The sequence below is a fragment of the Pipistrellus hanaki genome (assembly GCF_964339955.1).
Source record: "Pipistrellus hanaki genome assembly, chromosome: 5".
NCBI classification, from domain to species: Eukaryota; Metazoa; Chordata; class Mammalia; order Chiroptera; family Vespertilionidae; genus Pipistrellus; species Pipistrellus hanaki.
The window spans coordinates 102,045,328-102,070,519 of record NC_140507.1 but is presented as its reverse complement, the minus strand read 5'-3'; the positions used below and the strand labels follow the sequence as shown (position 1 = coordinate 102,070,519).

At 47.9% G+C, this 25,192-nt stretch overlaps 1 protein-coding gene across 4 annotated transcripts in view; it reads left to right on the top strand.

Moving 5' to 3' along the window:
* Positions 1 to 25,192, top strand: part of PDE5A (phosphodiesterase 5A) — a 91,574-nt gene that overhangs the window by 62,305 nt on the left and 4,077 nt on the right. For all 4 annotated transcript variants that reach the window (XR_014794978.1, XM_084883400.1, XM_084883402.1 and 1 more), the window contains exons 14-20: positions 57 to 151; positions 1,371 to 1,458; positions 3,279 to 3,379; positions 4,463 to 4,540; positions 21,011 to 21,074; positions 22,578 to 22,652; positions 24,631 to 24,714. Coding sequence is in view for 3 of the 4 variants with exons in the window: in XM_084883400.1 (XP_084739526.1) it covers positions 57 to 151; positions 1,371 to 1,458; positions 3,279 to 3,379; positions 4,463 to 4,540; positions 21,011 to 21,074; positions 22,578 to 22,652; positions 24,631 to 24,714 (585 nt within the window). In the remaining variant the exon portion in view is untranslated. The remainder of the gene's footprint in view (positions 1 to 56; positions 152 to 1,370; positions 1,459 to 3,278; positions 3,380 to 4,462; positions 4,541 to 21,010; positions 21,075 to 22,577; positions 22,653 to 24,630; positions 24,715 to 25,192) is intronic.

Here is a 25,192-nt window from a genome sequence, read left to right as displayed (position 1 = left end):
AGGTGTCCTCGCACCCTCACGGGTCCTTCTCTCTCTCCTCCCTGCCCGCCGTGCAGAGCAAGCTGTCGGACCTGGAGGTGCTGGCCCTGCTGGTCGCCGCCCTGAGCCACGACCTGGACCACCGCGGCGTGAACAACTCCTACATCCAGCGGTGAGGGGGCCGCCCCGCCAGACAGCAGGAGGTCCTGTTCAGCAGCGGGGCGGTCCTTCTTAAAGCAAAACCCACAGCAAAAGTGCATCGGTCAAGGTCCCGTAACTTACTCTGATTTTATTTAAATATATTTTAATTGATTTCAGAGAGGAAGGGAGAGGGAGAGAGAAACATCCATGATGAGAGGGAATCATGGATTGGCTACCTCCTGCATGCCTCACACTGGGGATAGAGCCCTCAACCTGGGCCTGTGCTCTGTCCGGGAATCAAACCCTGACCTCCTGGTTCATAGGTCGATAATCAACCACTGAGCCACGCCAGCTGGGCTGATTTTATTTAAAGGATATGGGGAGAGGGAGGGGAATGCAAGTCTGGTATTGTGTTGGTAACATTTCTGGCCTAAAGAGGAAAAATATTTATGTTGAGAATCTTATTCCATGAGATAATTGCCAAGAATTTTGCTTTAGGTTGAATTAGGGCTTCAGAGGAAATTTTAAAGACTAATTCAGCAGAGGTAACACTCTGCCCTGACAGACAAGGTGATACTTGGGAAGGTGCTCAGTAGGTGCTCTGAGGAGCTGTGGCCTCAGGGAAGTGAATTAAAGGCTTGACATTGAAAACAATTATTGGGCTAAAACCACTTTGGCTCAGTGGATAGAGCATCGGTCTGCGGACTGAAGAGTCCCAGGTTCAGTTTTGATCAAGGGCATGTACCTTGGTTGCGGGCACATCTCCCATGGGGGGCGTGCAGGAGGCAGCTGGTTGATGTTTCTCTCTCATCAGTGTTTCTAACTCTATATCCCTCTCCATTCCTCTCTGTAAAAAATCAGTTATATATGTATATATATATATATATATATATATATATATATATATATATTTTTTTTTTTTTTTTTTTTTTTTTTTTTTTTTTTAAGAAGAAAACAATTATTGGTACAAGATTCAGGGATCTTCTTTTCACGTCTAGAGAAATTAGTACTTTGTCCTCAGTACGAAAATCGATGGGGTTGTTCACAGTTTGAACCAGCCTTTCAGAGCAGCCTGACTCTTTATACTTATTTCCCAGAGATGACCTCCCTCTCTTCCCAGCCAAAGGAGAGAGTGGTCGGTTTGAGGGATTTTAGCCTCTCTTTTAGGTAGCCAATGAGAAGAGAGCGACCGCCCGGCCGTGTGGCGCCTGACCATCCTCTCTGAGCCCTCTCTCTGCGACTCCCCCCAGGAGCGAGCACCCACTGGCCCAGCTGTACTGCCACTCGACCCTGGAGCACCACCACTTCGACCAGTGCCTGATGGTCCTCAACAGCCCGGTGAGGCCCGGAGTGCGCTGCCCGAGGCTGCGTAAATGCGGGGCGGGGGTGGGGGGGTGGGGGGGTGGGGGGGGTTAGGCCCAGGACCATAATTCTCCAGTGTGCGTCTTTCTTTTCTGGGTATGGAAGGCCGAGGCCCCTACAGCCTCAGTCAGCTGCCCGACAAGGGGTGTGCTTGCTTCATTACTCCACACTGTTCAGAGACAAGCAAAGCTGGTGCTTTCTGGCTCTCAGTTAACTCGGTTTTTTGTTTTTTGTTTTTTGGTAAAATTAAGTGGGTGATATAGCACTCAAGAACCTTTTCCACTTTTTACTAAAACTTCTGACCACAAACACATTGTTAAGGGATGAGCTGTTCAACAGCCTGGTGGAGGTGGGTGTTTATCGGTGTGAGAACATGATGGGTGTTTATCAGTGTGAGAAAGCACGTGACATGCTACGCTAGACGTATTTCTATGGAGGGAAGTAAGCTTGAGGACACGTACGCTGACCTGTTAGCAATGGTTGTTTTTGCCGAGGGAATACTTTTTATTTTCTCATTCTGTTCCTCCGTTACTCACATGATCTGTTGTGTGCACGAATGACATTATAATGAGAAGCGTGAGTTACAGCTGCCGTGAGCAGCCGGCGCCCAGGACATCCTCCTACGGCAGGTCCCACACCTCGAGGCAGACCCCCACCCCCACACTTCATCCTTGGAGGCCCCCCCACACAGGGGTTTACAGCCTTTGCCTGGGGAAGGGGGATATACAGATAGCACCGGAGACATTGCGGTTCAGGCAGGGCCTTTCCCCTGGAAATGCTTTGACCTTACACTAAATGAAAGTACCAGACGGTGTTTTCTGAACAGTTTTCTGTTTGCTTTGAACCCCAGGCACCAGGACACAATGGCTATGCAGCGACAGCGCTGGAGTGTTTGCCCGGGATCAGTCCCTTTTAGAGTCCTCCTTGGTTTCACATTGTGCATGCTTCCCATTGGGAATACGCGCTAAAATGAGGCTGATTTGCTATTTTTAAGGAATGTTTATGACTGTGATACCAGACTTATCAGTTAGGGATATGCTGATTCCAGTCCAGCCTCCAGCTCTCTGCTAAGCGAGGTCTTGTCCAGGCCCAGCACCCCAAGGGCCCCGTGTTCAGAAGCATCTGCTGCCCGGGTCCCAGCCTGAGCCGCTGCTTCCCCTCAGATGTTGAGTTTATTCTGAGAACCGAGGCACATTTTACCCGGTTCAGGACGAGAGGTTTGCTTTGAACCCCAGGCACCAGGACACAATGGCTATGCAGCAACAGCGCTGGAGTGTTTGCCCGGGATCAGTCCCTTTTAGAGTCCTCCTTGGTTTCACATTGTGCATGCTTCCCATTGGGAATACGCGCTGCTCTCGATATTGTTAAAATTACACAAATTTGTGTCCATGTGTCACTGGATTTATTACAAATGCCATAGAGAAGAAAAATGTGTTAGTCATCACTTGTTCAGAAGTTTCACCATTCCATTCTTCATTAGTGTGGCTTTGGGTTTTCAGACTTCACTTGCAGTTGCAGTGCAGTAAGCAAGCTGCCCATAGCCAGATAGCGTGTAGGCTGGACGGAGGCCTGGGGTCTGGGCAGTCGGCAGAAAGGCAGGAAGCTGGCGTTTCCTAGGAGACCAGGCCGAGGGAGCAGAGGACAGGGTGGCATCAGGCATTCACTCTCAGGAAGCGGGTGGCCCGTGTGTACAACCCAAACCCCCAGCCTGTGGTCTGTCTGTGACCACGTCTTCTGCTGAGTCCTTGCGGGGTGCTCCCATGGGGTGCTGACGATGGCTTTCTTCTTTTGTGAAGGGGAACCAGATCCTCAGCGGGCTCTCCATCGAGGAGTATAAGACTGCGCTGAAGATCATCAAGCAGGCGATCCTGGCCACAGACCTGGCGCTGTACATCAAGTGAGTCTCACCAGCACTCAGTGCTGAGTGGCTGTGGGAAGAGTGTGTCTTGTTCCACGTGGGGCCACATCCGGATCCTAGGACTGCGTGCAGTTCTTAGAGGAGGGAATGTAGAACTGGGACGTTACTGACTCAGGACGTAGTGTGCATTCATGGGTGACGTCTGCTGCGCCGCATGGGCAGGCTGTGGTTTGTACACGGGACCCCGGTCTGTGTGTCGTGGGGCAGTGAGAGGAGAAGATGGTCCCACTCACGTGATTTCCCTGGACATGTGGCCTCTCTCCCCCATGCGGGGAGTCACGCCTGCATGTAAGCCATTGATGGGAAGTCAGCACAAACAGCAAACACAGAAGCGTGTGCACCTAGAGGGAGCTGCCGCCGGTGTCTCTGCTTCCCTGATTAGGGAGCACCTTAACCCCAGCCAGGACAACAGAGAACTGAGTTCATTTCTGCTGGTTCCACATAATGGTAAAGATGGCCACCTAACTAAGAATCAGCACAGCACCTGTAACCTTCCCAGGCCACAGGTCTCTCTGGAACCGGCGTTTTCTTGCTGGTTCTCAGTCGCAGGCCATCCATTCTGTTCCATAAGCTCTCTGTTTTCCTGGTGTCTGGCATGATGGCTTCCTGAGATGCCAACCGGGGGAGAGCGATATAAACATCAATGATGAGAGGGAATCGTTGATCAGCTGCCTCCTGCACACCCCCCACTGGGGATGGAGCTTGCAACCCAGGAATGTGCCCTGACCGGGAATAGAACCTGGTTCATAGGTCAATGCTCAACCACTGAGCCGTGCCAGCCAGGCCGTCTCACTTTCATGAAGTTGTGTTTAGGAATAAGATTACCAGTATCTGTGATCTGCACAGTGAGGTTCAATGCTTCACCCAAAGAAGATTCTATAAGGAGGAAAAGGGAGGTATTCACAATTTTTAAATGATGATTTTTATGTTGGGTTCTAAGATGGATAAAATCCATTGGAGATTTCCCCCCAAAAAAGTGAGTCAATGATTCTTTGTAGACCATGGGATAAAATAAGCCTTAGGGGCTCCTCAGAATGACCAATGTTTCTCTTTCTTTCCAAGGAGGCGGGGAGAGTTTTTTGAACTCATAAGAAAAAACCAGTTCAACCTGGGAGACCCGCACCAGAAGGAGCTGTTTCTGTAAGTGGCCCTCCGTCTGCCTCTGCGCCGAGGTCTGGCTTCCAGTTCATGTGATCAGTGCCAGGTTGTGTTGCAATCACTTGTCACAACCTGGTGACCTAGAGGCCGGGGAGTTCCCCAGCCTTGGACCAAGGGCAGGACGTGAACATTCAACAGAAAGAAATGTGTGTGCAGAGCCCAGTGAAGGAACAGGCCTTTGCTCTGCAGGGGCGTTAGAATGGGTGGGGTATCAGCACCCGGCTCTGTTGGCTCCCGTGTTCACATCCCAGATTGGGGGATGAGAGAGCTGCAAGTAGCACCTAAAGGCATGGGAGTCAGGAGCTGGTGGCGAGGTGTCCTCTGCTCTTGAAGGACGACGGCAGAGCCAACAGGTTGGGACTGGGCCCGCCCGGGTGTGTTCCCCTCAGCTGACCCCACTGGTCCCTCCAGCTCTGGGTCCCATCCCTGGCTGCCTTTGCGGAGCAAGAGCCTTCTCCAGGAGAAGGAAGAGAGTCAGGAACAAGACAGAGCAATACTAGGGATGGTGCATTTCTTGGAACAGATTGTCAGCACTGAGCGTGAAGATGGGAATTATGAAGCAACAGCCCACAGGGCCCGCTGTCTGTCCTCCATGCTTGACAGTTTTAGGGTTCAGGGCAGCGCCTCTGGAAAGTATAGAGATACCATGTGTTTGGTGAGTGCCCACCAGCTCTTCTCCGTAACAAAACCAAATCTATGCATAGCCGAGCCTGTGCCTCAGGGTTCGCTGCTCACTCTCCTCCCTGTGGCCTCAAGGTCTCGCGGGCCGGGCCACTCACTGTCACTCTCGCACTCGTCACTTCACAGGGGGTTTGGCATGTAGGCACAAAGTGCTGTTTGGTGAGCTGCTTGTATGGCGGGCTCCACGAAAGTCCCTGCGGTGGTGTAAGCCCCCGGGAACTCCCTGTGCACTCAATCCTCTGGAGTGTTGCCATGAGAGCTGACACGGTGGGATGAGGGGGAGCACTCTTAGCCGGGTACCCGAGCAGCAAGTGCTCTGGCCCTGCGCCCTGAGTGCTCTCTGCCAGTGATGCCGTCCTTCCTGTCCCTCCAAACATACCCAAAGGACAAAGTGCAGATGTCTGGATCGGGCACGTTTTCACGGGGCAGGCCCAATCCTGAGTCCTGGAGTGCCTGCTCCCAGACCCAAAGGCCAACGTGGTCCTTCTCTAACAAGACCAAGAACGACCTCCTGTCATTTCTCCAGTAGACACTGGCCAATAGTTCAAAGTCACTGTGTGTGTGAATTAGGACGACCCACCAAAATCTTGCTCTCACCGAGCTTTTAAAGTACACTGTGTCTCAGTGTGCTGTGTGGCAGTAGGCTGTGTGACAGTAGGTTGTGTAACAGTAGAATGTGTCACAGTAGGATGTGTGACCAGTAGACTGTGTCACAGTAAGCTGTGTGACCAGTAAAATGTGCTACAGTAGGCTGTCTCAGTAGAATGTGTCACAGTAGGATGTGTAACAAGTAGGGTGTGTTACAGTAGAACGTGTCAAAGTAGGATGTTACAGTGGACTGTGTCACAGAAGGCTGTGTCTCAGTAGAATGTCTCAGTAGTCTATGTCACAGTAGGCTTTGTCTCAGTAGAATGTGGAAGAGTAGGATGTGTCACAGTAGGCTGTGTGACAATAGGATGTGTCACAGTAGGCTGTGTTACACTAGTATGTGTGGCAGTAGGCTGTGTCACAGTAGGCTGTGTGACAATAGGATGTGTCACAATAGGATATGTAACCAGTAGACTTTGTCAAAGTAAGCTGTGTGACAAGTAGTATGTGTCAAAGTAGGCTGTGTGATTGGTAGGCTATGTCACAGTAGGATGTGTTACAATAAGGCTGAGTCTCAGTAGAATGTCTCACAGTAGGATGTGTGACCAGTAGAGTATTTTACAGTAGAATATGTCACAGTAGGCTGTGTCTCAGTAGAATGTGGAAGAGTAGGATGTGTCACAGTAGACTGTGTGACAATAGGCTGTGTCACAGTAGGCTGTATCTAAGAAGGCTGTGTCTCAGTAGAATGTTTCACAGTAGGCTGTGTGAGCAGTAGGCTGTGTCACAGTAGGCTGCATTACACTGTATCTCAATAGGCTGTGTCTCAGTAGACTGTGTCACAGTAGGCTGTGACACTAGGCTGTGTCACAATAGGATATGTAACCAGTAGACTGTGTCACAGTAAGCTGTGTGACCAGTAGGATGTGTCACAGTCGGCTGTGTCTCAGTAGGCTGTGTCTCAGTAGAATATGTCACAGTAGGCTATGTGACACTAGGCTTTATCACAATAGAATATGTAACCAGTAAACTGTATCATAGTAACCTGTGTGACCAGTAGGATGTGATACAATAGGCTGTGTCTCAGTAGAATGTGTTACAGTAGGCTGTGTGACCAGTAGGCTATGTGACAGTAGGCTCAGTCACAAGATGTTGCATCACAGTAGGATGTTTCACAGTACGCTGTGTGGCCAGTGGTTGTGTCAGAGTAGGCTGTGTCTCCGTAGGCTGTGCCTCAGTAGAATGTGTCACGGTAGGCTGTGTGACACTAGGCTTTGTCACAATAGGATATGTAACCAGTAGACTGTGTCACAGTAAGCTGTGTGACCAGTAGGATGTGTCAAAGTAGGCTGTGTGATTGGTAGGCTATGTCACAGTAGGATGTGTGATCAGTAGTCTGTTACAGTAGAATGTGTCACAGTAGGCTGTGTCACAGTAGGGTGTGTCTAATAGGCTATGTCTCAGTAGAATGTAGAAAAGTAGGATGTGTCACAGTAGGCTGTGTTACAATAGGCTGTGAGGCAATAGGCTCTGTCACAGTAGGCTGTATCTACGTAGGCTGTGTCTCAGTAGAACGTTTCACAGTAGGTTGTGTCACAATAGGCAGCATTATACTAAGCTGTGTGATAGACTGTGTCTCAGTAGGCTGTGACACTAGGTTGTGTCACAATAGGATATGTAATCAGTAGACTATGTCACAGTAAGCCGTGTGACCAGTAGGATGTGTCATAGTAGGCTGTGTGATTGGTAGGCTATGTCACAGTAGGATGTGTTACAATATGCTGTGTCGCCTTAGGATGTGTCACAGTAAGCTGTGTGACCAGTAGGCTGTGTCACAGTAGACTGTGTCTCAGTAGTCTATGTCTCAGTCGAATATGTCAGAGTAGGTTCTGTCTCACTAGAAGGTGTTATAATAGGCTGTGTGTCCAGTAGGCTGTGATACAGTAAGAGGTGTTACAATAGGCTGTGTCACAGTAGGCTATGTCCCGGTAGACTGTGTCACAGTAGGTTGTGTCAAAGTAGAATGTATTATAGTAGGCTGTCTCTCAATATGATGTATGACCAGTAGGCTGTATTACAGCGGGCTATGCCACAGTATGCTGTGTGACCAGTAGGCTGTGTTAAAGTAGGCTGTGTGACCAGTAGGCTCTGTAGCCAGTAGGCTGTGTCACAACAAGCTGTGTCACAGTAGTATGTGTGACTAGTAGACTGTGTCACAGTAGCCTGTGTCACAGAAGGCTGTGTCTCAGTAGAACATGTCACAGGAGGCTGTGTCTCAGTAGAATGTGTTATAGTAGGGTGTGTGACCAATAGGCTGTGTCACAGGAGGCTGTGTCACCGTAGGTTATGTCTCAGTACTATGTGTCACAGTAGGCTGTGTCTCAGTAGAATGTGTTATAGTTGGCTGTATGGTCAGTACGCTGTGTCACAGTAAGATGTTTTACAATAGGCTGTGTCACAGTAGGATATGTTTCAGTAGGCTGTGGACCAGTAGGCTGTGGACCAGTAGGCTGTGCTACAGTAGGCTGCTCAGTAGGCTGTCACAGTAGTGGGTGTTAAGTAGGCTGGGTCTCAGTAGACTGTGTCACAGTAGGGTGTGCTTCAGTAGGTTGCATCTCAGTAGGCTGTGTCACAGTAGGGTGTGTCTCAGTAGAATGTATCACAGTAAGATGTGTGGCCAGTAGACTGTGTCACAGTAAGCTGTGTGACCAGTAGGCTGTGTCACAATAGGATGTGTAACCAGTAGGGTATGTTACAGTAGAACGTGTCAAAGTAGGATGTTACAGTTGACTGTGTCACAGAAGGCTGTGTCTCAGTAGAATGTGGAAGAGTAGGATGTGTCACAGTAGGCTGTGTGACAATAGGCTGTGTCAAAGTATGCTGTGTTACACTAGGCTGTGTGACAGTAGGCTGTGTGACAATAGGCTGTGTCACAGTAGGTTGTGTCTCAATAGGCTATGTCACAGTAAGGTGTGTTTCAGTAGAATGTATCAAGTAGAATGTGTGGTCAGTAGACTGTGTCACAGTAAGCTGTGTGACCAGTAGGCTGTATCACAGTAGGCTGTCTCAGTAGAATGTGTCACAATAGGATATGTGACCAGTAGGGTGTGTTACAGTAGAATGTATGAAATTAGGCTGTTACAGTAGGCTGTGTCACAGAAGCCTGTGTCTCAATAGAAGGTCACAGTAGGTTGTGTCTCAGTAGAATGTGGTAGAGTTGGATGTGTCACAGTAGGGTGTGTGACAATAGGCTGTGTCACAATAGGCTGTTTTACACTAGGTTGTGTCACAGTAGGCTGTGTGATAATAGGCTGTGTCACAGTAGACTGTGTCTCAGTAGAATGTTTTAAAGTAGGCTGTGTGGACAGTACACTGTGTCACAGTAAGATGTTGTACAATAGGCTGTGTGACAGTAGGACAGTAGTATGTGTTCCTGTAGGCTGTGTCACGGTAGGCTGTTGCACGGTAGACTGTGATACCAGGAGGCTGTGCTACAGTAAGCTGTCTCAGTATGCTGTCACAGTAGTGGGTGCTACACTAGGCTGGGTCTCAGAAGACTGTGTCATTGTAAGGTGTGTTTCAGTAGGTTGTGTCTCAATAGACTGTGTCACAGTAGCGTGTGTTTCAGTAGAATGTGTCACAGTAGGATGTGTGACCAGTAGGCTGTGTTACATTAGAATGTGTCAATGTAGGCTGTTACAGTAGGCTGTGTCACAGTAAGCTGTATCTCAGTAGAGTTTCTCAGTAGGCTATGTCACAGTAGGCTGTGTCTCAGTAGAAAGTGGATGAGTAGGATGTATCACAGTAGGCTGTGTGAAAATAGGCTGTGTCACATTAGGCTGATTTACACTAGGCTGTATGACAATAGGCTGTGTCAAAATAGAATATGTAACCACTAGACTGTGTCACAGTAAGTTGTGCGACCAGTAGGATGTGTCAAAGTAGGCTGTGAGAATGGTAGGCTATGTCACAGCAGATGTGTTACAATAGGCTTTGTCACAGTGGGATGTGTCACAATAGGCTGTGCGACCAGTAGGCTGTGTCACAGTAGGCTGTGTCTCAGTATGCTATGGCTCAATAGAATGTGTCAAAGTAGGCTGTGTTACACTAGGATATGTCATAGTAGGATATGTGACCAGTAGATTGTGTCACAGTAAGCTGTGTGACCAGTAGGATGTGTCACAGTAGGCTGTGTCTCAGTAGGCTGACACTGAAGGCTGTGTCTCAGCAGAATGTGTCACATTAGGCTGTGTCTCAGTAGAATGTTTATTGTAGGCTGTGTAGCAAGTAGGCTAAGAAGTGTTACAATAGGCTGTGCCACAGTAGGATGTCACAGTAGGCTTTGTGACCAGAAGGCTGTGACACAGTAGGCTGTGTCTCAGTAGAATGTCTAGTAGTAGGCTGTGTGACCAGAAGGTTGTGTCACAGTAGGCTCTGTCACAGTAGGTTGTTTCACAGTAGGCTGTGTCTCAGTAGGCTGTGTGGCAAGCAGGCTGTGTCACATTAGGATATGTAATCAGTAGACTGTGTCACAGTAAGCTGTGTGACCAGAAGGATGAGTCCTACTAGACTGTGTGATTTGTAGGCTATATAACAGTAGGATGTGTTACAATAGGCTGTGTCACAGTAGGATCTGTCACAGGAGGTTGTGTGACCAGTAGGATGTGTCACTGTAGGCTGTGTGACCAATAGGCTGTTTCACAATAGGCTGTGTCTCAGTAGAATTTTTCACAGTAGGCTGTGTGACACTAGGCTGTGTCACAGTAGGATTAGTAACCAGGAGACTATGTCATAGTAAGCTGTGTGATCAATCGGCTGTGTCAAAGTAGGCTATGTCTCAGTAGTTTGTGTCTCAGTAGAATGTGTCACAGTAGGTTGTGTCTCAGTAGAAGGTGTTATAATAGACTGTGTGTCTAGTAGGCTGTGACACAGTAAGAGGTGTTACAATAGGCTGTGTGACAGTAGGATGTGTTCCAGTAGGCTATGTCACAGTAGGTTGTGTCATAATAGAATGTGTTAAAGTAGGCTATCCCTCAGTAGGATGTATGACCAATAGGCTATATTACCACAGGCTATGTTACAGTGGGCTGTGTGACCAGTAGGATGTGTCAAAGTAGTATTTGTGACCAGTACACCGTGTGACCAGTAGGTTGTGTCACAGTAGGCTGTGTCTCAGTAAAATGTGTTATAGTAGAGTGAGTGACCAATAGGCTGTGTCACAGTAGGTTGTGTCTCAGTAGAATGTGTCACAGTAGGCTGTGTCTCAGTAGAATGTGTTATAGTAGTCTGTGTGGCAAGTACGCTGTGGCACAGTAAGATGATGTACAATAGGCTCTGTCACAGTAGGCTATGTTTCAGTAGGATGTGTCACAGTAGGCTCTGTTACCAGTAGCTATGTGACCAATAGGCTGTGTCTCAGCAGAATGTGTCTCAATAGAATGTGTCACTGTAGGCTGTGTGACACTAGGCTGTGTCACAATATGATATGTAACCAGTATACTTTCACAGTAAGCTGTGTGACCAGTAGGATGTGTCTACGTAGGCAGTGTGATTGGTAGGCTATGTCAAAGTAGGATGTGTCACAGTAGGCTGTGTGACCAGTAGGCTGAGTCACTGTAGGCTGTGTCTTTGTAGGCTGTCACAGTAGGCTGTGTCTCAGTAGAATGTGTCACATTAGGCTCTGTCTCAGTAGAATGTTATAGTAGACAGTGTGGCCAGTAGGCTGTCTCAGTAGGCTGTCACAGTAGGCTGTGTCTCAGTAGAATTTGTCACTATAGGCTGTGTCTCAGTAGAATGTGTTATAGTAGGTTGTGTGGCCAGTAGGCTGTGTCACAGTAGGCTCTGTCACAGTAAGTTGTATCACAGGAGGATGTTTCACGGTAGGCTGTGTCTCTGTTGGCTGTGTGACCAGTAGGCTGTGCTACAGTAGGCTGTCACAGGAGGCTGTGTCTCAGTAGAATGTGTCAAAATAAGCTGTGTGACACTAGGCTGTGTCACAGTAGGATATGTAACCAGTAGACTGTGTCACAATAAGCTGTGTGACAGTAGGATGTGTCAAAATAGACTGTGTGATTATTAGGCTATGTCACAGTACGAAGTGTTACAATAGTCTGTGTCACAATAGGATGTGTCACAGTAGGCTGTGTGACTGGTAGGCTGTGTCACAGTATATTGTGTCTCAGTAGAATGTGTTTCAGTAGGCTGTGTGAGCAGTAGGCTGTGTCACAGGAGGCTGTGTCTTAGTAGAATGTGTCACAGGAGGCTGTGTCTCAGTAGAATGTGTCACAGGAGGCTGTGTTTCAGTAGAATGTGTCACAGGAGGCTGCGTGGCCAGTAGGCTGTGTCAGAGTAGTATGTGTTACAATATGCTGTGTCACAGTAGGATGTGTTCCAGTAGGCTGTGTCACGATAGGCTGTGTCACAGTACTCTGTTTGACCAGTAGGCTGTGCTGCAGTAGGCTGTCTCAGTAGGCTGTCACAGTAGCAGGTGTTACAGTTGACGATGTCTAAGTAGGCTGTGTTAGAGTAAAGTGTGTCTCGGTAGGTTTTTTCTCACTAGGCTGTGTCACAGTAGTTTGTGTCTCAGTAGAATGTGTCACAGTAGAATGTGTCACAATAGGCTGTGTGACCAGTAGGCTGTGTCAAAGTAGGCTGTGTTACACTGGGCTGTGTCATAGTAGCCTGTGTCTCAGTAGAATGTGTCACAGTAGGCTGTGTGACCAGTAGGCTGTATCTCAGTAGAATGTGTCACAGAAGGTCTTGTGAGAAGTAGGCTGTGTCAAAGTATGCTCCATTACACTAAGCAGTGTGACAGGCTGTGTCACAGTAGGCTGTGTCTCAGTAGAGTGTGTCACAGTAGGCTGTGTGACAATAGGATGTGTCACAATAGGATATGTAACCAGTAGACTTTATCAAAGTAAGCTGTGTGACAAGTAGTATGTGTCAAAGTAGGCTGTTTGATTGGTAGGCTATGTGTCAGTAGGATGTGTTAAAACAGGCTGTGTCACAATAGGATGTGTCACAGTAGGCTGTGTGACCAGTAGAATATGTCACAGTAGGCTGTGTGACACTAGGCTGTGTGACAGTAGGATATGTAACCAGTGGACTGTGTCATAGTAAGCTGTGTGACCAGTAGGAGGTGTCACAGTGCGCTGTGTCTCAGTAGGCTGTCACAGGAGGCTGTGTCTCAGTAGAATGTGTCACATAAGGTTGTCTCACAGTAATATGTGTTACAATAGGCTGTGAGACCAGTCGGCTGTGTCACAGTACGCTCTGTCACAGTAGGTTTCATCACAGTAGCATGTTTCACAGTAGACTCTGTCTCAGTAGCCTGTGTGGCCAGTGGTTGTCACATTACTCTCTGTCTCATTAGACTGTGTCACAGTAGGCTGTGTGACCTGTAGGCTGTGTCACAGTAGAATATGTAGCGAGTAGACTGTGTTACAGTAAGCTGTGTGACCAGTAGGATGAGTCAGAGTAGGCTGTTAGATTGGTAGGCTATGTCACAGTAAGATGTGTTGCAATAGGCTGTGTCTCACTGAGCTGTGTCTCAGTATAATGTGTCACATTAGGCTGTGTCACAATAGAATGTGTTATAGTAGGCTATGTGGCCAGTAGGCTGTGTCACAGTAAAATGTGTTACAATAGGCTGTGTGGCCAGTAGGCTGTGTCACAGTAAGATGTATTACAGTAGGTTGTTACTCAGTAGAGTTTATCACAGTAGGCTGTGTGACCAGGATGCTGTGTCACAGTAGGCTGTGTCTCAGTAGCATGTGTCAGAGTAGGCTGTGTCTCAGTGGAATGTGTTATAATAGGCTGTGTGGGCAGTACACTGTGTCACAGTAAGATGTTTTATAGTAATCTGTGTCACAGTAGGATGTGTTCCAGTAGGCTGTGTAATGGTAGGCTGTGTCACAGTAGGCTGTGATATCAGTAGGCTGTGCTACAGTAATATGTCTTAGTAGGCTGTCACAGTAGTGGTGTTACAGTAGGCTGGGTCTCAGTAGGCTGTGTCACAGTAGGGTGTGTTTCAGTAGCTTGTGTCTCAATAGGCTGTGTCACAGTAGGGTGTGTTTCAGTAGAATGTGTCACAGTAGGATGTGTGGCCAGTAGACTATGTCACAATAAGGTGTGAGACCAGTAGGATGTGTCACAGTAGGCTGTGTGACCCGGTAGGCTGTGTCACACAGTAGGCTGTTTCAGTAGAATGTGTCACAGTAGGATATGTGACCAGTAGAGTGTGTTACAGTAGAATGTGTCAAAGTATGCTGTTACTGTAGACTACATGTGTCAAACACAAGGCCCGCGGGCCAAATCTGGCCGGCCAGGCCTTGCAATGTGGCCCGCACTGCGCTGTCATCACTGCACTCCGCTGTCAGTTTATGACATTGTCAGTTTATGACTGTTCAGTAAACCATTCGGCCCGCGATTTAGGCTGGATTTTAGATTTTGGCCCCTTCTCTGATTGAGTTCGACACCCCTACTGTAGACTGTGTCACAGAAGGCTGTGTCTCAGTAGAATGTCACAGTAGGCTGTGTCTCAGTAGAATGTGGTAAAGTTGGATGTGTCACAGTAGGCTGTGTGACAATAGGCTGTGTCACAGTTGGCTATTTTACACTAGGCTGGGTCACAGTAGGCTGTGTGACAAGAGGCTGTGTCACAGTAGACTGTCTCAGTAGGCTCTCAGTAGAATGTGTCACAGTAGGCTGTGTGTCCAGTAGGCTGTGACACAGTAAGAGGTGTTACAATAGGCTGTGTCACAGTAGGATGTTTTCCAGTAGGCTGTGACTGTGTCACAGTAGAATGTGTTATAGTAGGCTGTCTCTCAGAAGGATGTATGACCAGTAGGCTATATTACAGTGGGCTATGTCCCAGTAGGCTGTGTGACCAGTAGGCTGTATTAAAGTAGGCTGTGTGATCAGTAGGCTCTGTGGCCAGTAGGCTGTCACAACAGGCTGTGTCACAGTAGTATGTGTGACCAGTAGACTGTGTCACAGTAGGCTGTGTGACCAGTAGGCTGTGTCATAGTAGTCTGTGTCTCAGTAGAACATGTCACAGTAGGTTGTGTCTCAGTAGAATGTGTTATAGTAGGGTGTGTGACCAATAGGCTGTGTCACATGAAGCTGTATCACAGTAGGTTGTGTCTCAGTTGAATATGTCACAGTAGGCTGTGTCTCAGTAGAATATGTTATAGTAGGCTATGTGCCCAGTACGCTGTGTCACAGTAAGATGGTTTACTATAGACTCTGTCACAGTAGGCTATGTTTCAGTAGGCTGTGAGACCAGTAGAGTGTGATACCAGTAGGCTATCTCAGTAGGCTGTCACAGTACTGGGTGTTACAGTAGGCTGGGTCTCAGTAGGCTGTGACACAGTAAGAGTGTGTTTCATTAGGTTGCGTCTCAGTAGGCTATGTCACAGTAGGGTGTGTCTCAGTAGAACGTATCACAGTAGGATGTGTTTGTCACAGTAGAATGTGTTATAGTAGGCTATGTGGCCAGTATGCTGTAAAACGGTAAGATGTTTTACAATAGGCTGTGTCACAGTTGGCTATGTTTCAGTAGGCTGTGTCATGGTAGGCTGTGTCACAGTAGGCTGTGAGACCAGTAGAATGTGAGACCAATAGGCTGTCTCAGTAGGCTGTCACAGTAGTGGGTGTTCAAGTAGGCTGGGTCTCAGTAGACTGTGTCGCAGTAGTGTGTATTTCATTAGGTTGCGTCTCAGTAGAATGTGTCACAGTAGGATGTGTGACCAATAGGGTGTGTTACAGTAGAACGTGTTAAAGTAGGATGTTACAGTGGACTGTGTCACAGAAGGCTGTGTCTCAGTAGAAGGTCTCAGTAGTCTATGTCACAGTAGGCTGTGTCTCAGTAGAATGTGGAAGAGTAGGATGTTTCACAGTAGGCTGTCTGACAATAGGCTGTGTCAAAGTAGGCTGTGTTACACTAGGCTGTGTCTCAGTAGGCTGTGTCACAGTAGGCTGTGTCTCAATAGAATGTGTCACAGTAGGCTGTGTGACAATAGGATGTGTCACAATAGGATATGTAACCAGTAGACTTTGTCAAAGTAAGCTGTGTGACAAGTAGTATTTGTCAAAGTAGGCTGTGTGATTGGTAGGCTATGTGTCAGTAGGATGTGTTAAAACAGGCTGTGTCACAATAGGATGTGTCACAGTAGGCTGTGTGACCAGTAGAATATGTCACAGTAGGCTGTGTGACACTAGGCTGTGTGACAGTAGGATATGTAACAAGTGGACTGTGTCATAATAAGCTGTGTGACAGTAGGAGGTGTCACAGTACGCTGTGTCTCAGTAGGCTGTCACAGGAGGCTGTGTCTCAGTAGAATGTGTCACATAAGGTTGTGTCTCAGTAGAATGTGTTATTGTAGGCTGTGAGACCAGTTGGCTGTGTCACAGTAGGCTCTGTCACAGTAGGTTGCATCACAGTAGCATGTTTCACAGTTGACTGTGTCTCAGTAGCCTGTGTGGCCAGTGGTTGTGTCACATTACTCTCTCAGTAGACTGTGTCACAGTAGGCTGTGTGACCTGTAGGCTGTGTCATAGTAGAATATGTAATGAGTAGACTGTGTTACAGTAAGCTGTGTGACCAGTAGGATGAGTCAGAGTAGGGTGTTAGATTGGTAGGCTATGTCACAGTAAGATGTGTTGCAATAGGCTGTGTCACAATAGGATGTGTCACAGTAGGCTTTATGACCTGTAGGCTGTGTCACAGCAGGATATATAACGAGTAGACTGTGTTACAGTAAGCTGTGTGACCAGTAGGATGTGTCAGAGTAGGCTGTGTCTCAGTAGAATGTGTTATAGTAGGCTATGTGGCCAGTCGGCTGTGTCACAGTAAGTTGTGTTACAATGGGCTGTGTCACAGTAGAATGTGTCACTGTATGCTAAGTCTCATTAGAATGTATTATAGTAGGCTGTGTGGCCAACAGTCTGTGTCACTGTAAGATGTGTTACAATGGGCTCTGTCACAGTGGGATGTGTCACTGTATGCTAAGTCTCATTAGAATGTATTATAGTAGGTTGTGTGGCAAACAGGCTGCGTCACTGTAAGATGTGTTACAATAGGTTGTGACTCAGTAGAATTTGTCACAGTAGGCTGTGTGACCAGTAGGCTGTGTCTCAGTAGAATGTGTCACAGTAGGCTGTGACTCAGTGGAATGTGTTAAAATAGGCTGTGTGGCCAGTATGCTGTGTCATAGTAAGATGTTTTACAATAGTCTCTGTCACCGTAGGCTGTGATATCAGTAGGCTGTGCTACAGTAAGCTGTCTTAGTAGGCTGTCACAATAGTTGGTCTTACAGGAGGCTGGTATCAGTAGGCTGTGTCACAGTAGGGTATGTTTCAGTAGGTTGTGTCTCAATAGGCTGTTTCACAGTAGAGTGTGTCACAGTAGGATGTGTGGCCAGTAGACTGTGTCCCAGGAGGCTGTGTGACCAGTAAAATGTGTCACAGTGGGCTGTGTGACCAGTAGGCTTTTTCATAGTAGGCTGTCTCAGTAGAATGTGTCACAGTAGGATCTGTGACCAGTAGGGTATGTTAGAGTAGAATGTGTCAAAGTATGCTGTTACTGTAGGCTGTGCCACAGAAGGCTATGTATCAATAGAATGTCACAGTAGGCTGTGTCTCAGTAGAATGTGGTAGAGTCGAATGTGTCTCAGTAGGCTGTGTGACAATAGGTAGTGTCACAGTAGGCTGTTTTATACTAGGCTGTGTCACAGTAGGTGGGTGACGATAGGTTGTGTCACAGTAGACTGCGTCTCAGTAGGCTCTCAGTAGAATGTGTCACAGTAGGCTGTTTGAGCAATAGGCTGTGTCCCAGTAGGCTCCATTACACAAGGCTGTGTGATAGGCTGTGTCTCAGTATTCTGTGGCTCAATAGAAAATGTCACAGTAGGATGTGTGACAGTAGGATGTGTGACAGTAGGATATGTAACCAGTAAACTGTGTCACAGTAAGCTTGTGACCGGTAGGATGTGTCACAGTAGGCTGTGTCTCAGTAGGCTGACACAGAAGGCTATGTCTCAGCAGAACGTGTCACATTACGCTGTGTCTCAGTAGAATTTTTTATTGTAGGCTGTGTGGCAAGTAGGATGAGTCACAGTAAGATGTGTTACAATAGGTTGTGTCACAGTAGGATATGTGTGACCATTAGGCTGTGTCACAATAGGATGTGTGACCAGTAGGATGTGTCACAGTAGGATGTGTGACCAATAGGATGTGTCACAGTAGGCTGTGTGCCCTGTAGGCTGTTGCCTTGTATGCTGTGTGACCAGTAGGCTGTGTGTTCTGTACACTCTATGACCAGTATGCTGTGACACAGTAAGCTGTGTGACCAGTAGGATATGTCACAGTAGACTGTGTCTCAATAGGTTTTGTCTCGGTAGAATGTGTCACAGTAGGCTGTGTGACACTATGCTGTGTCACAGTAGGATATTTAACCAGTAGACTCTGTCACAGTAAACTGTGTGACCTGTAGGATGTGTCACTATAGGCTGCGTCTCAGTAGGCTGTCACAGGAAGCTGTGTCTCAGTAGAATGTGTCACAGTAGCCTGTATCTCAGTAGAATGTGTTATAGTGGGCTCTGTCAATTAGGCTGTTTCACAGTAAGATGTGTTACAATTAGCTGTGTCATGGTAGGATGTGTCACAGTAGGCTGTGTCTCAGTAGAATGTGTTATAGTAGGCTGTGAGACCAATAGTCTGTGTCACAATAGGCTCTGTCACAATAGGTTGCATCACAGTAGGATGTTTATCAGTAGCCTGTGTCATAGTAGGCTGTGTCACTGGCTTGTGACCAGTAGACCGTGTCACAGTAGGATGTGTGACCAGTAGGCTGTGTCACAGTAGGCTCTGTCACAGTAGGTTGAATGACAATAGGATGTTTCACAGTAGCTGTGTCTCAGTAGGCTGTGTGGCCAGTTGTCAGAGTCACAGTGGGCTGTGTTACACTAGGATGTGTGACAGTAGGCAGTGTCACAGTATGCTGTGTCACAGTCAGCTATGTGACCAGAAGGCAGTGTTATAGTAGGTGGTGTCACAATAGGCTTTGTGACCAGTAGGCTGTGTTATAGTGGGCTATGTCTCAGTAGGCTGTGTCACAGTAGCATGTGTCTCAATAGGCTGTGTCACTGTAAGATGTGTCTCAGTAGTCTGTCAGAGTAGGCTGTGTCTCAGTAAAATGTGTCACTGTTGTGTCTCAGTAGAATGTGTTATAGTAGGCTGTGTATACAGTAGTCTATGACACAGTAAGATGTGTTACAATAGGCTGTATCACAGTAGGATGTGTTCCAGTAGGCTGTGTCACGTAGGATATGTAACCAGTAGACTGTGTCACAGTAAGCTGTGTGACCAGTAGGATGTGCCAGCGTAGGTTGTGTCTCAATAAGCTGTTACAGGAGCATGTGTCTCAGTAGAATGTGTTATAGTAGGCTGTGTGGCAAGTAGGTTGTGTCACAGTAAGATGTGTTACAATAGGCTGTGTCACAGTAGAATGTGTCACAGTAGGCTGTGTCTCAGTAGAATGCGTTATAGTAGGCTGTGTGACCAGTAGGCTGTGTTACAGTGGCTTGTGTTATACTAGGCTGTGTGACCAGTAGGCTTTGAGGCCAGTAGGCTGTGTCACATTAGTTGTGTCACAGTGGAATGTGTTACAGTGGGCTGGGTCTCTGTAGGATGTATGACCATTAGGCTGTTACAGTGGGCTATGTCACAGTAGGCTGTGTGACCAGTAGGCTGTGTCACAATAGGCTGTGTCACAGTCGGATGCGTGACCAGTAGGCTGTGTCACAGTAGGCTATGTGACTAGTAGGCTGTGTCACAGTAGGCTGTGTCGCAGTAAGCTGTGTGACCAGTAGGATGTGTTATAGTAGGCTGTGTGACCAGTAGGCTGTGTCTCAGTAGGTTCTATCTTAGTAGAATGTGTCACAGTAGGCTGTTTGACACTAGGCTGTGTCACAGTAGGATTTGTAACCAGTAGACTCTGTCACAGTAAACTGTGTGACCAGTAGGATCTGTCACAATAGGCTGTGTCTCAGTAGACTGTCACAGGAATCTGTGTCTCAGTATTATGTGTTACAGTAGGTTGTGTCTCAGTAGAATGTGTTATAGTAGGCTGTATGGCAAGTAGGCTGTGTTACACTAGGATGTGTTACAGTAGGTTGTGTCACAGTCGGCTATGTGACCAGTAGGCAGTGTTACAATAGGTTGTGTCACAGTAGGCTGTGTGACCTGTAGGCTCTGCTACAGTAGGCTATGTCTCAATAGGCTGTGTCACAGTAGGGTGTGTCACAGTAGGCTGTGTCTCAGTAGACTGTCACAGGAATCTGTGTCTCAGTATTATGTGTTACAGTAGGTTGTGTCTCAGTAGAATGTGTTATAGTAGGCTGTATGGCAAGTAGGCTGTGTTACAGTAGGCTGTGTTACACTAGGATGTGTGACAGTAGGCTGTGTCACAATCGGCTATGTGACCAGTAGGCAGTGTTACAGTAGGTTGTGTCACAGTAGGCTGTGTGACTTGTAGGCTCTGCTACAGTAGGCTATGTCTCAGTAGGCTATGTCACAGTAGGATGTGTTACAGTAGGCTGTGTCTCCGTAGAATGTGTTATATTGTAGGCTGTGTGACCAGTAGGCTGTGTCACAGTAGGATGTGTTATAGTAGGCTATGTCACAGTAGGCTATGTGACCAGTAGGCTGTGCTAAAGTAGTCTATATTACTATAGCCTGTGCTAGGCTATTTGACCAGTAAGGTGTGTCACCAGTAGGGTATGTTACCAGTGGACTGTGTTACTGTAGGATTGTTGCCATTGAATGGCTCATCGTTAGTAATCAGTGTGTTTCCATCAGGTGGTCACTGAGAATGGAATACCAAGGTGGAAAGAATGAAGGAAGGGGCAGGTTTTGCCCAAACGGCAGTGATTCTCTTTTTTGCTGTCTCGGGCTAATAGAGGTGGTTTTAGGGCAAATTCCAGTTTTTCACTGAGTAGTCCAAACAGTGACCCCTGATCCCCGGCATCAGTCACATTTCTGTGTAAACCTGTGTCTTCCCCTCTACAAACTGCCGCTCCCGGGTGAGAGGGTTTGGCCTAGCCTGCCACTGGGACCGTTGCTGAGAGCAAATGCTGCTCAGAGGTAACGGGGCTGCCGGGCTTCTCCCCCTCCCCCCTGCAGGGCAATGTTGATGACGGCGTGCGACCTCTCTGCCATCACGAAACCCTGGCCCATTCAGCAACGGGTATGTCGTTTGATGAAGTGAAAGTAAGCTTTGAAAATCAAACTAAGACATGTCTTCACTCTGCAAGGCGGCTTCTGGCATATTTGTGGACGTTATGATGTCATTTCTAAGTGGCATGACAAGCAGGCAGTTGGCCATAGGTTTTCTTCGTGGAAGATTCATTAGCACTTAGGATAAGGGGGCAGGTGTGTGAAGAGGGCAACGCCTAGGGCTGGTAAGTTTGACTTTGGTAAGTACCACTTCTGTTCACTTAGCAGTGGCGTTAGCATGTCCCTTTAATAGTGCAACAGGGAAGCATCGGCATTTCTGTTTCCTTTTTGTTCTTCCACATCAGACCTGGGAAGGCATAGCGGTGAGCTTGGGTCTGGACCTACAAAGCAACACCGTAAGACCTCTATAATCAAAGCAGGTGGTGAGGGCGACAGACACAGAGGCCATAGGACATCACACACTGCACGGAACACTGGCTATACAATAGAGGTGGCGTTTACAATAACCAGGCCAGGGCAGACTTAAATGACGTGAGGGTGCCTTTCCTGTCTCCACAGCCAGTAGCGAGAGGCAGAGTGGGGTCCAGTCTGCAAAGGTAAACTCCACGTGGAGTTTGGTGCAGGGAAGTAAGCCAGGTGCTAAACAAGAACACTGTGCAATCTTCTGCAGCCCAGGAATGAGGAGACCTTCACAGAAAGACAAATGCATTTGATTCCATAAAAATGGAAATATTAAGATAGCTTCTGCGTGGCAAAAGGCAGTATAAGCAAAGCAAATGGGATACAGTTTCGTTCCCATTCCTGCCTGGTCCTAAGTGTACTGATGTGTTTGAAAGCTGTAGGTCTGACCGGTTTTATTATCCTTTTTTTTTTTGTTTATTTAGCTTAAAATCATATATATTTCAAAAACAGATAAAACCAACCAATTTGTTTTTAATGCCTATACACATATGGTAACATAATAAACAAATGAATTACACAAAATCTAGGGCATGGTTTCTTGTGAGGGTGTAGGAGGTAAAAGTGTTAGGAATAGATATATAGGTCTTGAAAGGTACAAGTAATATTCTGTTTGCAAAATTCATAACTTGGTGTTTTTATCAACATTTTACCATGTACTTATACATGATAAATACTCCTAATTCTATAGTTTATAACATTGGCACATTTTAAAAGCCTCCTTGGTGTTTTAGTATATAAAGCTGTGCAACTATGTAGGATTACCCTTTTTTAATAATACAATATAAAATATTTGTATTTTCTTCTTTTCAATTGCTTTTGAGCCTATGTTTTTTGTATTATTTGTCCTTGGAAAGAATTGAAAATGCTGTTGTAACTTTTAAGGTTTCTGTCAAAAATACAGGGTACACCCTTTGTTCGATTTATATAAACTAGCAACATTTGAAAAACCGGTAAACATTCTAACGCTGTTTATCCGAAACTCCAAAGAGCCACTGAACTTTGGAGATCAGAACGTCCTCCAGTGATCCAGCGCCTGTGCTGTCTATTGCAGATCGCAGAGCTGGTGGCGGCGGAGTTCTTTGACCAAGGAGACAAAGAGAGGAGGGAGCTCAACATAGAGCCCATGGTAAGCATGAGGCCCCATGGCTGGGAATCCTTCAAATAACGCCTCCGACGCTTCTGCATTATAAACTCCTCTTTGGGTATCAGGGAGGTCTTTCTTAGGAACACACTTCCCATCCTGTTATACCTACTTTTTCTTAATTCGCTTTTTCCATTTAAGTATCCTCAGCCACTTTTCATTCTAACGATGCCACCCTCTATATATTATTTATTGTGGTGACATAAAACAGGTCCAACCATCGCTTACCCACTTCCCTTGGTGGGTGTTTGCGATGGTCACCATTCCACATGGCACCGTGAGAAGCATCTGCATGGCTGACCATGGTCAGCGTCCTGTTAGGGTGAATTCCCAGGGGGCACATGGATTTTGAAGGTTTTTTTTCTTAATACATACTTCCTTTTACATGCAGTATGAATCTCAAATACAAGAAAAATCCTCCCCTTGAACCTTTGGGACGAGTTTTCCTGCACATGAAGCATAGAGCCTTCTTTTTCCAATTCCAATGGCACTGACTGGGCCCGGGGGAAACAGCCATGGTTAACAGGCCCAGGCTGTCTCATCACCTCCCGGTTGTGCAGTGTGAGGCGAGCTGTTTGAAGCTCAGAGTCTGTGCAGAAAGTGGAGGGCAGAGTGGTGGTGACAGCCAGGGAGGATGTGCTTGATGTAAAGCCCCAGACAGACGCGGTGCTTCCCACACCGGTGCTGCCCACCTGGTCTCGTCACCAGCTCTTGGGCGAAGCAGCAGCGGCACCTGCAGAGCCTCTGGCCTCGGCGCCTCCCACAGAGCAGGTGTTAGATCCACAGCAGATTCAGCTCACAGCCTGAGTGTCTTCCAAACGCACATCATCATTCGGTTCAACATCAGCAATGAACGTTAGGACGATGATGGGCTGCAAGTCAGTGGTCAGCTCTAGGGCAGGGTCAGCTCTAGGAGAGGTCAGCTGTAGGAGAGGTCAGCTCTAGGACAGTGTCAGCTCTAGGGCAGGGTCAGCTCTAGGAGAGGTCAGCTGTAGGAGAGGTCAGCTCTAGGACAGTGTCAGCTCTAGGGCAGTGTCAGCTCTAGGACAGTGTCAGCTCTAGGACAGTGTCAGCTCTAGGGCAGGATCAGCTCTATGACAGTGTCAGCTCTAGGACAGTGTCAGCTCTAGGGCAGTGTCAGCTCTAAAACAGTGTCAGCTCTAGGGTGGGGTCAGCTCTAGGGCAGGGTCAGCTCTAGGGCAGTGTCAGCTCTAGGGCAGGGTCAGCTCTAGGGCAGTATCAGCTCTAGGGCAGGGTCAGCTCTAGGAGAGGTCAGCTCTAGGGCAGTGTCAGCTCTAGGGCAGGATCAGCTCTAGGGCAGTGTCAGCTCTAGGGCAGTGTCAGCTCTAGGGCAGGGTCAGCTCTAGGGCAGTGTCAGCTCTAGGGCAGGGTCAGCTCTAGGGCAGGGTCAGCTCTAGGAGAGGTCAGCTCTAGGGCAGTGTCAGCTCTAGGGCAGTGTCAGCTCTAGGACAGTGTCAGCTCTAGGGCAGTGTCAGCTCTAGGGCAGTGTCAGCTCTAGGGCAGGGTCAGCTCTAGGGCAGTATCAGCTCTAGGGCAGGGTCAGCTCTAGGAGAGGTCAGCTCTAGGGCAGGGTCAGCTCTAGGGCAGTGTCAGCTCTAGGACAGTGTCAGCTCTAAGGCACAGTCAGCTCTAGGGCAGGGTCAGCTCTAGGGCAGGGTCAGCTCTAGGGCAGTTTCAGCTCTAAGAGAGGTCAGCCCTTGGAGTGGTCAGCTCTAGGGCAATGGTCAGTTCTGGGTGACATGGGAAGGTCACCACCAAGTCAGACAAGGCTGAGGATCAGGCCTCCTTTCCGGGCAGTGCTGGAGGCTGGCACTGCTGAGGAGACCAGCACAGGTCAGGAGGTGGTGAGCAGGCGCCAGGCCGCCCTCCCCTGGCCCGGGACGGGCAGTGTCCTCTTTCCGTGGCTGCAGGTCTGAGTGTCCATCCTGTGCTTGTGCTCCAGGACCTGATGAACAGGGAGAAGAAGAACAAGATCCCCAGCATGCAGGTCGGCTTCATCGACGCCATCTGCCTGCAGTTGTATGAGGTATCTGGTGGGCTGCTAACTCCTCAGACCCTCACTCCACCGAGGGCAGCCATCTAGCGAGTGCCTGCCGTGTGCTGGTGGTGCAGTCCCAGTGGTGCAGGCACATGGGGACTGTTGCCCCGTGTCCGCCCGAGGACATGTACGGGCACGCTCTCTGTCGGTGTTGCTCTTTGTACATTAAGTCTGATCTAAACAGAGAAGCTTGTTGTCCAGCTGTTTCCCAGAGACCAGTGCTAACAAGTGTCTGAGAGGGGAAAGGAGGGGCTAGGGGACATTGCAGTCCCACCTCCAGGCACTTTATTTTCAAGGTGATGATGTTCCCTAACACAACTGCTTCCTAGTTTAGATTTTTAATGCCCCGCGTACAGGAAGTAAACGCTGCCTCATCTATTGAAATGTAAATGGTATCCCATCCCCAGCCCCGCTGTTGGGTGCTCAAGTCAATGCTTCTCTATTATGAAGCGATCTGCAGTGAACA